At 39.3% G+C, this 21,195-nt stretch overlaps 2 protein-coding genes across 4 annotated transcripts; one reads left to right on the forward strand and one right to left on the reverse strand.

Moving 5' to 3' along the window:
• Window positions 1–2,838: 2,838 nt before the first annotated feature.
• Window positions 2,839–7,573, forward strand: lhfpl4b (LHFPL tetraspan subfamily member 4b). Of its 3 annotated transcripts, XM_053625737.1 has the most exons (4): window positions 2,839–3,270; window positions 4,374–4,607; window positions 4,701–4,750; window positions 5,677–7,573. In XM_053625737.1, exons 1-3 carry the CDS (start codon window positions 2,841–2,843, stop codon window positions 4,724–4,726), a joined length of 690 nt encoding a protein of 229 aa, XP_053481712.1. In that variant the 5' UTR covers window positions 2,839–2,840; the 3' UTR covers window positions 4,727–4,750; window positions 5,677–7,573. The 3 variants fall into 3 exon arrangements, with proteins under 3 accessions (XP_053481712.1, XP_053481710.1, XP_053481709.1); XM_053625735.1 differs by having other exon boundaries at window positions 4,374–4,750; XM_053625734.1 differs by having other exon boundaries at window positions 4,374–7,573.
• Window positions 7,574–8,640: 1,067 nt separating this feature from the next.
• pcsk1nl (proprotein convertase subtilisin/kexin type 1 inhibitor, like) lies at window positions 8,641–19,371 on the reverse strand. The gene is made up of 3 exons (XM_053625738.1): window positions 19,094–19,371; window positions 10,566–11,035; window positions 8,641–9,179 (listed from the first exon to the last, which is right to left on the reverse strand). Exons 1-3 carry the CDS (start codon window positions 19,169–19,171, stop codon window positions 8,792–8,794), a joined length of 936 nt encoding a protein of 311 aa, XP_053481713.1. The 5' UTR covers window positions 19,172–19,371; the 3' UTR covers window positions 8,641–8,791.
• Between the last annotated feature and the right edge of the window lie 1,824 nt (window positions 19,372–21,195).

Here is a 21,195-nt window from a genome sequence, read left to right on the forward strand (position 1 = left end):
AGCTGACTGAGGATCTGCAAGCAAAGGAAGGCTGTGAAAAGAAGTGCTTCCAGGTAGCAATTTGCACTGTCCGAAATGTCATTAAGAATTAGCAGTTCGGGGGGAACTGTGGAAGTCAAGGCAAGATCTGAAACGGCTCATATAGTATGCTGGCAAGAAAAGCAAAGCAAAACCACCATATGACACTAAAGACCTGCAGGAAGGTTTAGCTGACACAGTGCAGCGCTGCTTGTACATATATGGTCTGCATGGAAGAGTCATCAGAAGAGACACTTTACGTGCAACCTCGTCACAAAAGTGAACGTCTGATACATGCAAACGTTATCTAGATAAGCCAGAGGCATTTTGGAACTTTCTATGGACTGATGAAGTAAGGATGGAGCGGTCACTACCATCACCAGTGGTATGTTTGGAAAAATGAAGGAGAAGCATTTGATGAAAAGTATATCTTGTTAATTATTAATCATGGTGGTGAAGATGATATACTTCTGGTTTGTGTGGCACAGGAAACATTGCACAGGTAAAGGGAGGAGCGACATGGAACTGCATATGAAGAGAAACAGCCCTGATGCCATGGATATCTTGAAATCATTTGGTCATGATAACATGGCATCTTTGTCATTGGACGTAAACTATGATGGTGACTCATGGCGGCATATAACAGCTTCCCTCATTATGTCTTAATGGGTAATTAGTAAGCTTTTTATAGTTTAAGACATAGGTGTCCAATTTTATCCGGAAAGGTCCGGTGTGGGTGCAAGTTTTCATTCCAACCAAGCAGGAGCCACACCTGATTCCACCTGTTTAATCAGTCGATCTTGGCTTCCAATAGACTCAGGTGTGGCTTCTGCTTGGTTGGAATGAAAACCTGCACCCACACCGGACCTTTCCGGATAAGATTGGACATCCCTGGTTTAATATAACAAATGTTTTCCATTCTTTCCTTCCCTTCTCGTTCTTTACCTTCTCTGTTTTTCTCTTTCTCCTTTTCCCTCCTGGAGGATACTGACGCTGCTCTGGTCGTCTGTTTTATTCCTCCCTCTTTCCTCTGACAGGAGGATTTATTTTTCCCTGCACCAGTACTCTGTCTGAAATCCTCTTCTCAGAGTATAAAAGCATCACGCGCTCTTTCTGTTTCTCTCCCCCTCCTTCCATGCCTCCATCCCTCCTGACTCGTCCTCATCACCCCTCCCTCAGTACGTGTTGCAGGAACATCGCTTGCTATTGGTGTTGGCCTGCTGTTAATGTCGTGCATCATTGCCACCATAACCCCACGGGGAGGAGGAGAGAATCTCGTTTTTCCCCCCCCCGTCTTGCTCCCTCACTTGCCGATAATGCAGATCTCGGTAATTGAATTTTGATGTTTTTTTGCTTCCTGCTGAAGGACAGAGTGTCGCAGACGACCAGCCTGAGGAGAAGAGAGGTGATCTCCATCATCCCATGCTCTCATCTCGTTCCTCTCTGCTCATTTGTCTTAGCATGCAGATCCTGATTGTTTTTTATCCTTTCTGTGAGCATCATCATCATCATCTCTCTCTCTCTCGCGCTCTCTCATCTAGCCGTGTCTGAAAACATCCTCATGAGTCTCTCCCTGTCATTAAGCCCCCGCTGTGCTGCTGTTTTCACTGCATTGTTTGAGGCTGTTATGACTGGATTCTCTAAGAGCTCTCGCTCCTGAGGCCGTGTGCTGTGCTTTCAGACTTCACAGCTCTGCAAAGACCAGCTTTCCAGCTGAATAATACATTTATTATCGGTACTGCAGAGTTTGTATAGCAGTATATCTTCAGGAGAAAAAGAAATGCATGAATATTCTGCTTTGTTCTAAGCCATGTTTGAAGCCCAAGCTGAGCTACAACTGAAATGCTGTTAAAGGTGCTGTTAGTCATTTTTAGAAGTGGTCCTAATAGTATAATTATTATACTGTTTTAAATATATGTTTAAAAAACTATTATTCACAGCATTGCAACACAATCAGTCTCTCTGTTTGTTTCATTTCAGACTTCTGTCTAAATTTTTTCTGGCCCAGAAATTAGCCTTCAGCTGGAACAGTGCTTTTCAGCACTGATTTTATATATATATATATATATATATATATATATATATATATATATATATATATATATATATATATTGTTAAAGATAGGGTCAAAGTGCAGTAGGCTTTATTGTCATTCCTCTCATCACAGGTGCAGTGTTAAGAAGGAAATGCTTTACGCTTTATAAAGCTTCATGCTTTATTCTCTATTATAGGGTGTTAACATTTTCAGTCACGATTTAGATTGCTGTATTGACATACAAAAATAATGTCTGCAATAATATCTGCTGAAGTTCACTACACTTTTTTTCTCTGCTCTGTTTTTTGGTGGATCCAATGACATTTTCTAATCTGATTTTTTAACATATTTTTTTGTATATTAAAACAGCTGAACGGTCATCTTTGGAACAACGATTGGACCTTAAGAGTTCTGTGATGAAAAATGACTCAATCGACAGAATCAAAACAATGGCCGAATGCACTTATAAGATTGATAAGTCTTTAATCTTTATAAGATTTCTCGTTGTTTTTGTACATTAAGCAACGTTAAGATTTTTTTTCAAGTCAAGCACCGTGCATCTGCCTTCCTACAGAATTAATTTCCAGCACAAATCCATAAAGGCCTACCTTGGATTTGTAGGCGATGAATTATTTGGAGCGCTGGAGCTGAGTTTTGTAGAAATGTAGATCTCTAGGGGTATGGTTGGTGATCATGCATAACTGCATATTCTGCGTAATACCTGCAAGTATCAGAGTTTAATTTAAAACATAATGCACCGTATTTAGCTCTGCTTTTGCAGCAGTCATGCAGCCCCATGCGGCGGAGGTGGCACGCCTCTACCAGACAGAGTTCGTCCGGAGTGCGCGGGCTATGGGTGTCTTGTGGGCCATTTGCACGCTCTGCTTCGCAGTCATCGAGGTGGTCATCCTCGTTCAGCCGTCCTGGGTGGGCACGCGTGAGCTCCGTTATCCAGCCAGCAGTGTCGGTGGAAAGGCGCCACCTCAGACTGGTACGCTGGGCCTGTTCGAGGTGTGTGTGGAGTCAGACTGGCCAGTGCCGGAGTGCACAGGCTCCCTACATACGCTGACCCCGATTCCAGCCTTCCAGTCACCGGCTGTGCTGGTGTGCATCTCCCTCACCATGGTCTGGGTCAGCGTGGGCTGTCTGTGTCTGTTTCGCTTCTGCAACGCCGCAACCGTGTACAAGATCTGTGCCTGGCTACAGCTCACCGCTGGTAAGAGCACTGACTTGTCGGTTCATTGGAAAACTTTTGAGTATGTCCACCAAAGAAGCCATCGTAATCCCACATCATAGACACACTGTCTGCCTTTACAATTTCCGTTTGTTTGCTCTAGCCAGTGTTTGCTGAAATTGGTTAGAGTTAACTCAGGTTATTTGCTTTAAAACAAGATCTTGATAGCCGTACACAGGGTCGGGAGGGTTACTTTAAAAATGTATTCCGTTACAGTTACAAATGACTTCATAAAACATGCCATCAGTAACGTAATCCAAGTATCACAACATGAAAGTAATGTAATCGGATTATTTTTGGATGACTTCAAGGTCACGTATGTAAATGAAGTCAAGAGAAAAGCAATATGATCTAAAATACTTTTATTTTGAGCTTATTTTCGAGCTTAAAAACATCATGTTCAGTGTTTGGATTTGTTTTAATAAACTAAATAAATGCATTTGCAAGAGAGAACCAGAACTATAATCATGCAGCTGTCTACATTGTGTCATGTCAAAAGATTCATTTCTTTGGTTTTAAAAGAAAAAAAAATTGTAATCCTGTTTTTTTTTTTTTTTTTTTTTTACAATTTTTTTAAAAATACAAAACATTCCTGTCTTCTGATTACTTTGTTTTTTGACGTAACTGTAACGAATTACCGGTACCGGTTTTTTTGTGTCCTGATTACGTAACGCCGTTACATGTACTCCGTTACTCCCCAAGCCTGGTCGTAGACATTTTGTTTAACTGATCCCCCTGGCAAACCTGCTCAATTTTAATAACTAGGTAGTTCTCCAGGAGATATACATATACATATATGCGTGTATAAGTATAGGACTGAGTTCATAAAGAACTACCAAAGTATTACTTCATTATTACTCACTGAGCAGTTACCCAGTATTTATTAGTACTTAATGACTTAGGTGTGAACTATTCATTCATTCCTGCTGAGTCCCTGTGAGTTATTGGACAGTCTTTTAAAGCATTACCACAATGCATAAACCTACGAGGGGGAAAAACCAACATGTTTTCATGTTTTTAGAAACCAAGCAAGGAAAAAAACCAGAACAGAAGGCTTATATGCTTCATCCAACTCTGTGCTGCAGGTTTCTGTCTGGCGCTGGCCTGCGTGCTCTTCCCAGACTCGTGGGAGTGTGCTGAGATGCGTGCACTGTGTGGAGACAGCGTTGAGAGTTTCTCTCCAGGGAACTGTTCCGTGCACTGGGCCTACGTACTGGCCATGCTGGGAGTGCTGGACGCCGGGATCCTCGCCACACTTGCCTTCGTCCTGGGCAACCGACAGGATGCACTGCTCCCAGATGACGCCAAGGATGGTGACGGTAAAACAGGACATTCATCAAACTTTACTGAATACGAGTTAAAAAGTAAAAGTAGAGTTAAATTAGAGCAAAGATCTCTCCTGTTTTCCTCAGTGACCGGATTGTTACTGGAAGCGTAGCCTGGGGATGAAGCGATACTACAGGTACGGGTGTTAAGATAAAATAAGTTGCCAGTTTATTAGGTACAACTGAATAAACATTGGCCATTCACATACGGTGTACCCTTATAGAAGTCACATGAAGTTTATATGTGAATAATCACATGATTCGTTTATTTTCACATTCAATTTTTTCCCCACGGTCTTCTATTGTAATGTTTTACCACATGATTTATTTTTATATGGAATCTTTCCACATGACTCGTTTATTTTCGCGTGATTTTTCAAATGATTTATTACTTTTTTTTTTCAAAGGATTCATGAATCATTTTTTTTTAATGTATGATTCATTTATTTTCATGTGATTTTAATTTTTTCCACATGATTAAATTTATTTGGACGTCATTATCCATGAATCGTTTATTTGGACATGTGATTAGCCACGATTTTTGACTTTCCACACGATTCATTTGTTTTCGAATGCGATTATCCGAGATTCATCTATGTTCCACATGATTCGTTTTCACGGGATTTTTTTTCAACATGATTCATTTTCACACCTGATTTCCCCACACGATTCATTTACGTTCACATATTATTATTATTATTATTATTTCTTTTCATGCGTTTTGTTTACACATTTTTTTCCCCACGTGTTAATCTTTCAGGTGATCACATATTGTTGTGACTGTAGCTCATCTGATGGTGTAAATAATCTGTCAGCCCCACCCTGACTCCATCAATGAACAAAAAGACCGCACTGAAGACCACCATTGATCTGACACTCAGACAGCATCCTATAGTGGCCCCTTTCATAAAAATTGTATACTAAGAGACCTATATGCTAGGAGTCCCTGATAAAGCACCGCTGTCCTTGCTTTGATATTCTTTAACGTCTTCCTTGATATTTTCATGTTTCTAGCTTTCTCTTTTATTTCTACCCCCCATGTACTTTCATCTTTCTTCATTAGACTCCTTTAATCTGGGGCAGGTCTCTCTGTCCTCATCGGAAAGCTGGAGAAAAACAGACGACATGAGAAAACCTCACTTCCTCCTCCCCCACAGCATGACATCATGTCCCCGACGCTTACATAAAAACTGCGCATAGAAACTAGAGACGGTCGCCTGGCAACCGCAACCGATGACTTCTCCAGCTGTTAGTGGAGGCAGGGAAATACAAGGACACTTGTTTTTCATTCTCTGGCGCCTCCTGATTAGCAAGCGGATGTCATCGTAGATATTACTTACTTTTTCTGTTAATTCTCCACATTGTCCTGTATCGAGACCATCAAATGTATTCTCTCCTTGTCTGGTGCCACTGTGTGGTGTGAATTTTAGGTTTCTTCATGTTCTCATTAGTCTGCGTTATTTAAGATAAATATAGAACAGATGAAGCAATACCAACAATAAGGCCTTAATTTAAGGGGGAAAAAAACATAACTCTGGATAGGATTTTGATTAAAGAGCAGGTTACATTTTTAAAAAATTATTTCTATATCTGAAAGTTAAATGATTAAATATAGTTTATTATTATTATTATTATTATTATTATTATTATTATTATTATTATTATTTTTAGAGGTTTTAATAGCGTTAATCACAACATCTTAATAACACATACAAGGTGATTAATGAATATTCATCTTTGGCAATTAAAAGAGGAATTACATCATTCTTAGTGTCTTCAGGCATTGCAATGAACATTTATTACACGTCGCATAAGCAACACAGTGCGTGAGCAAATATCGAGCTCTAACGTGAACGACGAGTACAGAGAAACAAAGAACTGACTCAAGATTTTGATATCGACATCCAATTTTTTTCTTTATTGTAACGACCATTTTTTTCTCGTTTTATTTTACAATCCCACCGGCTACTCACAGATGCATAAGATTAATAAGATTAAGATTTCATAACCACACAGATAAGGAAACAACAACAACAACAAAAAAAACCCACACGTATAATTATGATTTAAAACACGGTTTCTTGCACATGTTCTCACATAGAGTAATCAGAGAGGGAACTCCAGAGGAGAGGTGATGTGTAAAACAGCCAGCGTCATCATTTTGTAAAATTTTTTTTTGGCACATTAATGTACTAAAGCCACTGGAGAAGCAAAAGGAAGCAGAACAACAGCGACTGACTCTTCCACAGCGAGAGTAGGTTTCAGTAATACACACAGGACGAACGCTGTCCGAACACGAGATCAGAAAGAGAGCAGAGACCCAAAGAGTTTAACTCAGTGCTGGAAATTTTGCTGTGTTGCACTGCCAAAGTCTGAGGTCTTAAAATAGCTCTGCTATTTCAGGGCTCATTGACTGATACATTGAGTTGACTGAAATTTGATATGTTTAAATAATAATCTAATGGACAACATTCACAGCAACCCTAGCCTAGCTTAAGTTCAGTCTGTCTGTATAAAGCTACAGAAAAAGCCAGGGCCAAGACGTTTTCCTGTGTGAACTCTGGTGTTTTGTGGTCATTATTAAATCTCCTACTACTACATTAAAATATCTCATAGTTTGATCAATAAAGAGTTTTCAGTGAAAACAGTGTCTGTCCTAGTGTTTGCTTTATAAACAGTTCCGCTTAAAAGATCAACTATCTCAATGATAATTGGATAACACCAGTTAGCACTTTGGTAATTGGTGGCTCTTGTTTGGATTTTTGGTCCAATGAAATGTTTAAAAGAGTCCTTCACTCAGTCTTCCATTCAATCTAGCTCCTTATATCTAAGGCTGATAATCCACTGGGTGATGGTATCTTTGGTACAGATGGGGCAAATTGGATAAAGTTCACATCACAGGTTTAAATAAATGACAATCCTAATTAATTACACTGATGGATAAAATCTCCCCCCCCCCCCCCCCCCTTACCAGGGAAAACACTGAGATCTACCCACACATCAGTTGCTCTTGAAAGACAGCCAAGTAATCAAAGCCATAAAGGTTGGATGCGCATATATATATATATATATATATATATATATATATATATATATATATATATATATATATATATATATATACACACACAGTGCCAGCATAGTGATATTGGGATTTAAACTCACAACCTTTCAGTCAGTCTCCCAGTGCCTTGGTCAATAATCGACTGGTGCTAGGGGGTTGATTGGAATTAACCCTACAACTAGAGCTAATTTGGGGTTTAATTTTGCTGTAAATCAAGCCAAATATGGTTGGGTTTAAGGATATAAGGGCCAGTTATGGCAAACGCATTGTTCAATAGTAAGTAACCAAAAACAATCCAAAAACAGCTTTGGGAATGGCACAAATGGAACAAATTCTAAAAATTTTGGACCCAGCTTTAAACATGCTAGCTCATGAATGCTAAGGTGGTGATCTGGCAGCTAAATTGGGATAAATTTATCGGTTTCATTCCTCAAGGATTATGTGGGCTAGATAAAGTGGTAAGTATGGACCATGATGGCCCATTACTCATTTGCTATTAGGAAAGACTTTGGGTTGTGGCACTCCTAGGATACCCCAGGATTTTAACGATGTCGTATATTGAAAGGATTTCTTTAAAATAGTTGCTGGCATGCTAAAAGTGTAGCATTATTCAATCCAAGTAAAAGGTCTAGTGACCTTGGAAAGTCCAGACCCTTCAAGGATAAAACAGGTAAAAGTATAAGGTGCTAATCTGATATTGTGTGATCCACTGTGTTGATGATGGCCAGTGTGCCGAGCAATGGGAATGATTTACTGTTCACTGATGGTGATTCAGATTAAGAAAAATCGATTTAAGTGGTTTAAGGATAATTTGGTCTTGAGACTCAAGTGGAACTCAAGTGATGTCAACCCCAATATCTGAACTATCAGGACTGACAGGTTGAAAGTGTATCACTGCATCTACTGCAAACCCATGAATAAAAATTTGATTTGCTCATATGCATTAGCATGTGGAACAGATAATTGAATGTGTTTAGGATTTTATTATAGCGCTGAAGCAGATACATTGGTTCGCCAGACATAAGCAGTTAACAGTGAGTTCTCGCATATATCTGTCAGCATGTGAACTGTTGCAATCTTTCTGTCTTCTTCTCTTTCCCTCTCGCTCTCTCTCTCACTTTCTCAGGTACTGGATGATGTGCTGAGCGATGAGCTCGGGGTCGTAGGTCACTGAGCGGCGTTTGCGGCTGCTCTTTGCAGGTGGAGGCAGATCTGTGTCGATGCGCTTCATCCTCTGCAGGCCAGCATGGGGAGACCGGTTGTTCTGACCAGTAAAATCATCGTGGTCTTGATCACCCACTCGCTTCACCCGCAGGAGCGAGGCCTCGGCATCAGGGGAGGCAATGGGGTCGGAGTCCAGAGAGCGCCTAGCTCGTCTCGGAGGCGTAGCTCTGTCACGTCCGATGCTGGCTGCTGCTGCCACTTCCCATTTGCCTCGGCGGTTGGATGGGTTCAGCTGGTTCTCAGATACCAGACTCGAGAGGACCTTCTCCACCAGGTACCTGGGTAAAGTACCGGGAGTGAGGATGAGGACATAAATGTTGGTTTACAATGCATATGTGAGGTAAAAGTTTTAAATTATGTCCATTTACAGTTGATGTTGATGATAGTCAGTAAGCTCAGCAACCAATTTGTCCTTTGAGGATAAATAAGATTACCATTACCATACAATATCGAATACAGTATTACTATATAGTATCCTTCCTTCTGCTGCTGCGGATGAGCCAACATACAGTCGATACTGGCCTTTCCACAAAACAGGATAATCTCACCTGGATACTGTAGACCTGTACTTAAGAACCGCTGCTGTAATCAAAAAATCATCACAGTCTGTTCATACTGAACATCCCTTTAGCACACTAAGGACTGCTTGTTTCTAGAATATACAGTTGCAGAAGAATAATGATTTATAATCCCACTATTTAGTGTCGGACGCGTTCCCTTTCGAGTCTGGTTCCCCTCAAAGTTTCTTCCTCACGTCGTCTCAGGAGGTTTTTCCTCATCGCTGTCGCCTCTGGTTCGTTTATTAGAGATCCAAATCTACCGGAGATTTGTAAAGCTGCTTTGTTGAGAGTGCTACATTAATAAAATTGAATTGAATTGAATTATAGCCCTCTTATACTTATTGATGGAAGCTGAGGTAATCACAGGTCCAAAGGGACTACTATCCTGGCAGCGGGATGAAATCACCATCATGTTTACAGCATTGCTGCTTCTCAGGTCTTCGATGGAGAGACAAGCCATTTGTTTCCTGTCCAACTACAGACATTGGTCTAACTAGCAAATAGTCATTTGGTCATCATTGTGTAGCATTTTTTTCTTCTTTCATACTCTCCCATACAAACTGACTGCTTGATGGATTATTCACTCTGTCATTCGGTATGTAGCTAAGCTTTTGTCTGCCATCTTTGTTAGTTACAGCCAGTCAGAACATCATATTTAGAAGTGTAAAACCACGAAGGTGTTTTCCCACTCTGGTAGGCTATTTTCTGACTGCCTTGTTATCTTCTGCAAAGATATAGGCATGTCATAAACATACAGGTGTGGTTCAAGGCCGTAATGTCTGGCTGAACAGTTTAATTTATGCTTTATTGATCCTTTTTACGACAGAAAATATATTTCTTCCACTAGGACTCACTTTACAGCCAAATCACCAACCAGTCAGTCGTGAGATACAAACTACTGACTCTGAGTGTACCAAGAGAGAGAGTTGGGAGCATGCTGTTATGGAAAAATAAATCAACAACAGGGTGATGTGATGCAGTCCGTTTAATGTTAGGGTTAGACTATGTGGAGTCTCCTCCATGCAAGTGCCCGTGAACGAGCTGTTGCTATAGAAACAAAAACGTATTTGAAGATTAAAAGATGTTAAAAGGTATTTTTCTCACCGGAGCACCTCCTGGTCTCGGTCCTGCCCTGCTTGAAGCATCCTCTCCTGCCTGTAGCGGTTGAGCAGAGCCTCAGTGAGCTGTGGGTCCAGCAGTGCCTGGGGTTTCGCCATGTTCACTGTCTGCTCTGTCTCGTCATAGTCTGGAGGGTACGACTCCTGGAAGTCACCTTCCACCTGCTCTTCCTCTTCCTCTGGTCTCACTTGGCCGTTTTTCTCTGCCTCGCTCAGGAGGCGCAGTAGACCTGCCAGGTAGGCCGCTTCCTGCTCCTGCCTCTGGTCGTTCTCCAGGCGATGCACGGCGTGGCCCAACCCCTGTGCTCTCAAGGCCTCTGGCTGGTAGTACAGATCGTTGCCCCGCCCACTGAAGCCAGCAGGAGGGTATGACATCATCTGAGCCTCGTAAGGCAGTGCATCACGCAGGTCACGACGAAGGCGTGCAGTTCCGCCCCCATGCATGGCAGAGAGAGGCTGACACACAGAGAGAAAGAGAGAAGTTAATATTAAGAAGACTTGTATAAAAGTGACTTGTATAAAATTCCCCTCTCACTTCACTCCATGACCAGGCACAAAACCATACACTCTTCGTTATAGTAAAAATTCTCTTAGACATTGCATGATGCTTAAGAGTCTGTGTGTAGAGATTAGTACAGTTAGTGTATACTTGCTTACAAAGCCTCTTTCTTCTTTAACCAATAATACACTAATTAACTGCTAGTACACTAACCACTAATTAACCAATAATACACTAATTCACCACTAATGCACTAATTAGCCACTAATACACGAATTAACCACTAATTTACTAATACACTAATTAACTGCTAATACACAAAGTAATTGCTAATACACTAATTAACTAATATGCTAATTAACCAATAATATACAAATTTACCACTAATTAACCACTAATACAATAATTAACCACTAATTAACCACTAATACAATAATTAACCACTAATTAACCACTAATACAATACTTTACCACTAGTTAACCACTAATACACAAATTTACTACTAATTAACCACTAATACATTAATTAACCACTAAATAACCACTAATACACAAATTTACCACTAATTAACCACTAATACAATAATTAACCACTAATTAACCACTAATACCATAATTAATCACTAATACAAGAATTAACTGCCAATACTCTAATTAACCACAAATTAACCACTAATACACTAATTCACCACTAATTAACCACAAATACAATAATTAACCCCTAATACAAGAATTAACTGCTAATACACTAATTAACCACAAATTAACCACTCATACACTAATTAATCACTAAGACACTAATTAACTGCTAAGACACTAATTAACCACCAATTAACCACTAATTAACCACTAATTAACCACTAGTACACTAACTACTAATTAACCATTAATACATGAATTAACTACTAATGCACTAATTAACCATTAATTAACTAATTAACCAATCAACCTCTAATTAACCACAAATTAACCACTAGCACATAAATTACTTACTAAGTAACCATAAATACACAAATTAACTACTAATTAACCACTAATTATTATGAAACCACTCATTATTATGGAAATAGTCATAATATAAAATATATAGTTATAGTTGTTTCTTACTTTCCTCTGTTATTTTTTTTTATCTTTCTGTCTTTCTCTTTTCTTCCACATTCATTCTTTCTTTCTTTCTTTCTTTCTTCCCTAACTATAGAACTAGGTCATTCTTTCTGAAATTCATTCATTATTTTTTGACTCTCACATCCTTAAAATTGCACAGAGCTAAAAATTTTTTAAATTGACTCTACTCTAATTTGAAACTTTGTGATTTTAAACAAAAATTTTAACTAGACACACACACACACACACACACACACACACACACGGGCGAAGTGTTTACAGAGTGAAAGCGTGCAGTAAAGGGCAGGACTGGTTTCCTGCTGCAGGACGAGGATATTGAATGACTGAATGAGCTGAAACACATTAAACCAAACTTCTGATTCAGAGAGGATGAAAAGGCTTTTATGAAGGCTAATGCATTCATTGAGACGGAGCTGTGCATCTCTGTTATCAGCGCTGGCTTTCAGTGTGGAAATTCATTAAACGGTAGTGACAGCCGGGATTTTCTCAATGCTAGCCACATTGTATATAATTCTAGAATATTCTGATCAGGATCATTCAGAGCAGTAAACAATATGGCAGAAGAATAGTGTACATTTATATGTATGAGATTGTTTGTTTCTTTCTTCTGGTTTGTTTGTTTAATTCTTTCTTTCTTTCTTTGTTCTATTTTATTTCTTTTTCATCTTCTATTTTGTTTGATTCTTTCTTTCTTTCTTTCTTCTGTCTTCTATTTTGTTTGTTTGCCTTTCTTTCTTTCTGTGTTTGTCTTTTTTCTTCTGTTTTGTTTTTGATTGTTGGATTCTTTCTTTCTTTCTTTCTTCTTTCTTTCTTCTATTTTGTTTGTTTAATTCTTTCTTTCTTTGTTCTATTTTATTTCTTTTTCATCTTCTATTTTGTTTGTTTGCCTTTCTTTCTTTCTGTTTGTCTTTTTTTCTTCTGTTTTGTTTTTTATTTGTTGGATTCTTTCTTTCTTTCTTCCTTCCTTTCTTTTATCTTATCTTTCTTTTGTTTGTTTCTTCCTTCCATCTTCTATTTTGTTTGTTTGTTTCTTCCTTCCTCCCTCCCTTCCTCCCTCAGCCAGGAAGAGCCTGTAACCTGAAATCAACCTAATTTACACAGCAAGCACATTCTGACAACCTCATACACAGCCACAATGCTGCTCCTTAAATACATCAGCCAGCACCATGCTTCAGTGGGTTTAATCCAATATTGCAGCTCAAGGCAAAAAAAAAAAAACCCTTTACAGCACACATTATGTTTTATAGGCTGCGTGTCTAAGCCTGTGATTTACAGGAAGAAATCTTCCATTAGTTTCATTTTTCACAGGCTGGGTACAGAAATATGTGAGCCTCAGGAAAACGAAATAAAATACCGAGATGTGCAAAAAGCCCTTAAACTCTCAGGACCAATCAGGATCCAGATTTCTACCATTCATTGTCAAAATGACAAACCTTTCATTTATTTACTTTTACGACATTCGGCAGACGCCCTTATCCAGAGCGACTTACATTTATCTCATTTATACAAACGAGCAGTTGAGGGTTAAGGGCCTCGTTCAAGGGCCCGGCAGTGGCAGTGCTGCGATTTGAAGTCCAACATCTTAACCACTGAGCTACCACTGCCCTTTTACTATTTGTAAAAGTAATAACTGATCTCTGTGCACGAAACCTTCCAGTAATGCAGCTCAGCCACTGCAGCTTGTCCGCTGGCACAGGCACACACTAACTCCTCCTCCTTTTATTAGGCGCCATAACGTTTGTCCTAATCGAATTGGCTGATCAGATTTTATTTTAATTTGACTCGTTTTGGATCGCTTTCTCTCAATTCATTAATAAATGACTGAGAGTAACAAAATGTTCATTAAATTCGTGTGTCTAATCGAAACTAATAAGCTTTCAAACTTCACAGCATAGAAAACTGGTGTATAAAAAAAAAAAAAAGGAATAAAATGAACACTTCAGAAAAAAAATATGCATCCGCTTTTCAAGTCTGGAGCAGCCATTCCACTCTAATGAGCAGGGCAGAGTTTCACAGCACCATTAGATGATCATTAAATGGTAGAGCGAGCATCACACTACACACTCTCTCTCTCTCCCAGTTAAAACGATCACATCTTCGCTTTTGGGGAAAAAGCAAAAAGCCCAGAGCTTTAAAAGCCGCAATCAATACATAAAATTCTGAACCGAATGCACGGCTTCTCTAATAATTTCAGTTGGATGAGAGTGTTGTTTTTCTTGAGTTTCACTTGAAGTGTCTAATGAAGACACCGTGGCTTTGAGGGGTTTCTTAGAATCAACAGGATGACGAATAGCATATTCTTCTGCGATTGACGTATGGAGGTGTAGAGAAGGAGGCTGTGCATGAGTCACTGGTGAGTCACTCTGGCGCATGACGTCTGTGCCTCGCAAGAAATATATATGTGTGGTTGTGTGTGTGTGTGTGTGTGTGTGTGTGTGTGTGTGTGTGTGTGTGTGTGTGTGTGAGTGCACAAGTACGTGTTTGTGAATGTACACCGAGTTCAATCTGTTCATATAATACATCCAAGTCCTGACTTCCTAGTGTTCTTTCCTAACCAACTATTTCGCAATGTAGAAGAGTTCCTTAAGTATAATATACAAACTCTAGATTTAACTCTATTGGTGTTTAAAAGTCTGGTTATTCTCAAAAGTGTCAAATAATTTTTTTCCAAACTGCGGCTCAGGAGGGTCACCGTCATCATCACAAGAACTATGAGTAAGGTATGTTGTTACAAGAGATAGGTATGTAGTTATTCTTGTAAGTATGAATTTGTTTCGCCACTCACTGAACACCATCTCCGCAGTGAAGCATGGTGGCGGCAGCATCACTTACACGCACATTAAAAAAAAAAAATTGTTTAAATGACCTAATAAAAAAAATAAAAAATGATAAAAAGAAATGAATCCAATAGAAGAGAACTGAGCGAATCAGCGATTATTTCCCCGCCGACGTTAGCATGAACAAAGCTCACTCGAGTGAAGAGACGACAACGAGGCTTGTGTTTAAATGACTTTGGTGACGAGATGGCGAGTGATGTGGCAACAACTAGATCAAAGATTCACATTCACTCTGAGAGCAGATTACAGTTAGCCGGCTAGATTTCAGACGATTAGCCAGGCTAGGCTCCGTTTCTCTTTAAAACCTTCTGCCTTTGGCCTGACTCTTGTCATGATCCGCGTCTCAAATCGAAAAACCCTCACTGTACGTTCAAAAATATGTAGGAATCTAGAAAATCCAGAAGAGTGGCACTCAAAACAGACCTTTCGGTAGGTTTAAGAGGTTTTAATAACAGTTAAAAGTCTCGAATAGTAGATCTGTAATGTAATGGAAGCATGCAATTTGAGATACAACATTACTGCGGACATTATGTCACGTTGTGTTGTCCTGCTTCCAGTATTTATTGTGGTGTTGCACAAATGTGGACGCATCGCTTTAATTTCTGAGGACACGCACAAGCGGCGTGCCAAACAACCGCAGGATACATACAGCGGCCATTTTAACTAGCTCCTTACACAACATGATCGCTAACGGTAGACTATAAAGTAAATAGAAAGAATTCCATGTCATATTGGTGACATATACTGCTTACGGTTTGCTTAAAGTCGAGAGTCAGAGTATGTTATAGACAGAAAAATCCTTTTTTTTTTTTTTTTGGTCTACAATTTTTTGTTGTTATTCAGACACAGCAGTACCTGTGGGAATGAGATGGGTTTCCCAGACCACCACATGCACATCATCTTATCTCTTCATAGAAACCATATTAAACTGTGGTGATGAATTACTGCACATACACTCTGCCTACTCTCAGTCAACTCACTCTTGTTCAACAGAAACGGACTGAAACCAAACCCTTTGAACAAATTATTACCCAAATCACCAACTGTAAGTGTTTACTTAGTGATTAAGTAAACACTTACTTAATCACTAAGAGAGATTAGTAACCAGTCAAGAAATTAAAAAATAAAAACTCTATATAGTGGAAAAACTTTATTATTAATGTCAGATTAGTTCTTTGTACTGTTTCCTGCTAATCTTGTCCCTCAGGAACGTTCCGTTATGTTGTAGTGAGGTTTTGTATAAGGGTTACGAAGCTGACACGAAATTAAGGAGCACGCTACAATGACTTTTAATTCTCTAAAAAGATTTATCGGGGATGCACTGATTTTATTCGGAATATCGTATAGAGCTAATACTGATCCAAAGCTCTGGATTGTATCGGATCAGATTGAATAATACAGTATCATGCTGTGATATTGGTATTATACGGAATAGAAAATTGGTATTATATAATATTGGTATTATAGTGAGGATGCCACACACATTAGTTAGATATTTCAAATGTTTATTATTATTATTATTATTATTATTATTACACATTTTGCTGCTGATTATTTTTTGAAGACAGAAAAAGGTCAGCCAGTTGTTTACGTAGAATTACCCAGAGGAAGATTAAATAGGAATGGAAGAAGTACAATTATAGGGCTATTACCTCACAGCACTTATCAGTGTGTGTATTCGTATTAGTGTTTGTGCATCCACTGAAAGCTGTTGCCATGACAGCACAGCTCCTCGGCTCGCGACGGTATGTTTGTAGCTAATTAGATTGTACAGCAGCTCCGGGGCTTCCTACTCAATCGTGTATACTCTGTACATTTGCCTCGTTTCTCGCTTTTTTTTTATTATATTTAATTTCATTTAATGAAAAGGAAGGATCCCTCATATATATACACGGGTCATAACGATTCACATGGAAGAACCGATATAGTGAAATAGTATATGTTTTCCGTACTAGATAATAAGACACCATTATACGCACTCTGTCCGCTTTATTAGGAACACCTGGGGGAGACTCTGCATAGAGTGGATTGCGCAAGGTGTTGGAAACTTTACCTGGGGATTCTGGTCCATGTTGACATGCTTTCTTCGTAAGAATTGCTGCAGATTTGTCAGCTGCACATGCATGCACATCCCAAAGGTGCTCTACTGAACTCATTGTCGTGTTCATGGGAACAGTTTGAGGTGATTGTGTTGCATGATCGTGCTGGATTTGGCCATAAAGTGCAGCAACAATACTCATGCTGTGGCATTCAAATGATGTTTGGTTTAAAGGGCCCCATGTGTGTCAAGGAAACATTCCCCTACCATTACACCACCTCCACCAGCCTGAACAGCCTGGACAAGGCAGGTTGGGCCCATGGATTCATGCTGTTGATGCCAGAGTCCGACCCTAACGTCTGCATGTTGCAGCAGAAATCGAGATTCATCAGACCGGCCAACACTTTCCCAATCTTCAATCGTCCGGTTTTAGTTATCCTTCGCCGACTGTAGCCGCGGATTCATGTTCTTGGCTGACAGCAGTGGAACTCGACATGGTCTTCCGCTGTTGTAGCCCATCCACCTCGATGTTCAACATGTTGTGCGTTCTAAGATGCGTTCTTTTCTGCTCAGCACGGTTGTAAAGAGTGCTTATTTGAGCTACTGTAGCCTTCCAGTCATTTCTGCCTGCAGAACCGCTGCTCACTGAATGTTTTTTTTTTTGTTTTCACACACTCTTGACCCGTACCTACATGATCTTATCCATTGCGCTGCTGCCACGTCATCGGCTGATTTGGATAATTGCATAAATGTACAGGTGAACATTATAAGGGTTCCTCATAAAGTATGTGGTTTTATATATTGTGAAACGGTAACTTGCCTTAAAATTTGGTTGTAACATGGAGATTTCTATCATAATGCAGATCTAGCACTTTGCTTGAACATGATACGCATACAATAAGTGGCATCATCATTCATGTGATGATTAAAAAAATAATTACCATTATATTCCATGGAAAAATCTTGAAATCTTGCACAATCCTTGACTTGGGTTGGGTCTGCCATTCCACAGACGTTTAATGCTAGATAATGAGAGGCATAATCCTCATAAAAACTGATGTTTTCCTATTTCCAGTCATCTAACCTGTATAATAATAATCCTAAAATACATTGTCTTTTTCTCATCCTGTGCTTACACTCAGGATGCTATTACGCAGAGCAGCATACAGTAAATCAACACACTTATCTATCCAGTATCACTGAACACAAAATGATGTTTGTTATTCCATGTCCTGAGATTGATAACTCCATCATAACTGACATCCATGAAATAACCAGGAGCATCGTTTTAAACAAAACAAACAAATCCTGTTAATCATTAATAACCCTCGGGCTTGATATTTAACCTTCATCGTAATAGGGTCTAAATTTAGTATCATGTGCCTTTGTAACCTGCGTGCGCTTTTTGTCCGCTGGAAACAACAGAGCTTGCCTCCCAGATCTTTCCAGACTTCATGAGGCGACAAGGCTGTGTTGCCTGGTGATGAACGTGGGTGCGTTTACTTCACCTCGCAAGTCAAATATCCACCCAGCACAAATGACCACCATCGACCGACCAGATGGTCACGTGCTCGGATCATTACCGTGAATGGTTGGAGATGCCCTGAGAGGCGTTTTAGATGGGGTTTATGTGCGTACGTATTTGTGAATGCCATGAAATGCATGGTTGTGAATTAATATTCAATACAAGCCATTTCTCTCATGCACATTTCAGATAGTTTATACATCATTTCTTCTGTTTAGACACTGATAAAAAAAAAAGAAAAAAGAAAAGAAGCATTTGACATGTACGGTGATTACAATCTAATAGATATTTAGTAACATAATTCTGTTGTATATTTTAAATAGTATTGAATATTAAGCAAAAATCATAATACTTAATGGGATGTAAAGCAAATGCTCATTTCCTATTAATGACTTTGTAAACACCTCATTGCAAAGATAGAAAAAAATATATAGAATGTGTGGTGTGCTTACCATCATAAATAAGTGTGTGATGTGTGTGTGTGTGTTACCTTGGCCTCCAGCAGCGGACTCTGGAGGAAAGCCACGCAGAAGAGGAGCAGTATGGAGCTAGTGTGAGGGCCCGACATCCTGCAGGAGAGAATGAAGCTGCCCCTTATGACAGAGAGATACACCGCCACTGAGCTCTGGACCACGGATGGAGCGATCCAGAAGGAGGGAGGGGGAGAGAGTGAACAAGAGCGAGCGAGGGAGGGCGAGGAAGAAAGGAAGAAGGGGAGGAGCCTGTCTCTAAATAAAGAGGGATGAGAAAGCACTCCTGGGAGAAGCGAGAGGCAGAATGAGCAGGACAGAAAGTACATGAGAGAGAGAATAATAAAGATAAACGTGTGAATGCGGGTTGCGTGAGATAGACGTGTACCTTGAAGAACGAGAAGCAAGGCGAGACTCATTGTGGACGAACTGCCTTGCCGCAATATCAGGGCTCAAGAAAGACACATTAGTGTGAAATGTATATAACAATTTACATATTAAAATATGTACATATTAAATCAATGCTAGATATTTTTAACCTAACATGGATAAAAATAAGCAGCAAACTGATTGGAAAAACATTTCATGGTTCATGTCGATCATGCAGCAGAAAACCATTCATCATTGGGCCCTTGAGCAAGGCCTTTAACCCTCTCTGCTCCAGGGGGCGCTGTATCATGGCTGACCCTGCGCTCTGACCCCGACTTCCTAACATGCTGGGGTATGCGAAGAAAACAATTTCACTATGCTGTAATGTATCCGTGACCAATAAAGACTCATTATCCTTATTCATTCATATCTGTAATCCTGCCTTCTCAGAGGAAGAGAAATACTCATCTCTTCATGGTAGAGATGCTGGACTATGTTAAAGCACATTCATTTTTTCCTGCTCGAAACTGATCAACATTATAAGCAAACAATTTCAGTGTCAGTTCTGCAAAACCAACCAAGTACTTATAAAAAGTCATAAATAAGCCCAATAATTCAAATATTCCACTGAACTGTTGGGAAAAGTATGCGTAATGTCTTTTAAAAACAATATAACAATAAAGATGATGATAATTTTTTTTTTTTTTTTAAATAAATGCAAACAAAATTCTGTGGAAAGACATTTTTTTTTAATCGCTCTTACAATCCATGTTGCTGCATTTGACCCAATAGGAGGATGCACATGTTAAATCTCCTTATAAACATGATTATGAATGATTATAAATATTGTGTGTAGGTGGGTGGGGTGGGGTTTTAATCATAAGAACAATTTATGAACAAGATTTAACTGCTGGGGCCTGGAGACGCTTCAAACTGGGAAACATTCTGGAGTTCGTCTTAAGAGGAAGCAATAATGCAGCACTGTTATAGTGAGAGCCTCCAAATTTATGTTTATTAACATACAAAAAATAGCAATATAAATGGAATCTTATCCATTGGTATGTGACTTCAGAAGATTTCCGTGAGTACATGCATACACAATGAAGAATACATTCATTTATAAGAAAGTTCACAATACAAAAAGGACACTAGTAGATCATCAAGTAAGGAATAAATCACTTTGGGCATGCTGTTATAGGAAAAGAATCAATGTTCGGGGTGGTGTGATGAAGTGGAATTACCTGTGCAATCAACTGCAAATCGATAATGTTCCAAAGTTCTTTATTTCTATTATACCACAGATATAATAGAACAGCTGTAATATTTTTTTTTCTCTCTGTTATAAAAAATAAATAAAAAATTCATCATGTCATGTTACCAAGGAACCATAATGCATGAACTCCTCTGTCCTAAAGGCTTTCCTGTGTCTGAAAACATCCAGCTTTACCTCTGACTGCTACAAACCACCGACACTGGAGACTCCTTCCCTACATGCTAAACAAAAAAAATGCCTCCTTTCTGAAAACGTCACCAAAATCGGCTTTTTGGACCAATCAGGATCGAGAATTTAACAGCGCTGCGGTGCGAGTGCTAATAATAGCGCAACTTTGACATGTTTAGATGAAAAAACATGGAGTCCGCATATTTAACTGATTTCAAGTCGGTCAACACAGACAAAACAAAGAACTTTTGGCTACTGATTGGAAAGCAGTAAATGGTCTGCACTTATATGGAGTTTTTATCCAAAGCGCTT

The sequence above is a fragment of the Ictalurus furcatus genome, chromosome 5, assembly GCF_023375685.1.
Source record: "Ictalurus furcatus strain D&B chromosome 5, Billie_1.0, whole genome shotgun sequence".
Classification (NCBI taxonomy): Eukaryota; Metazoa; Chordata; class Actinopteri; order Siluriformes; family Ictaluridae; genus Ictalurus; species Ictalurus furcatus.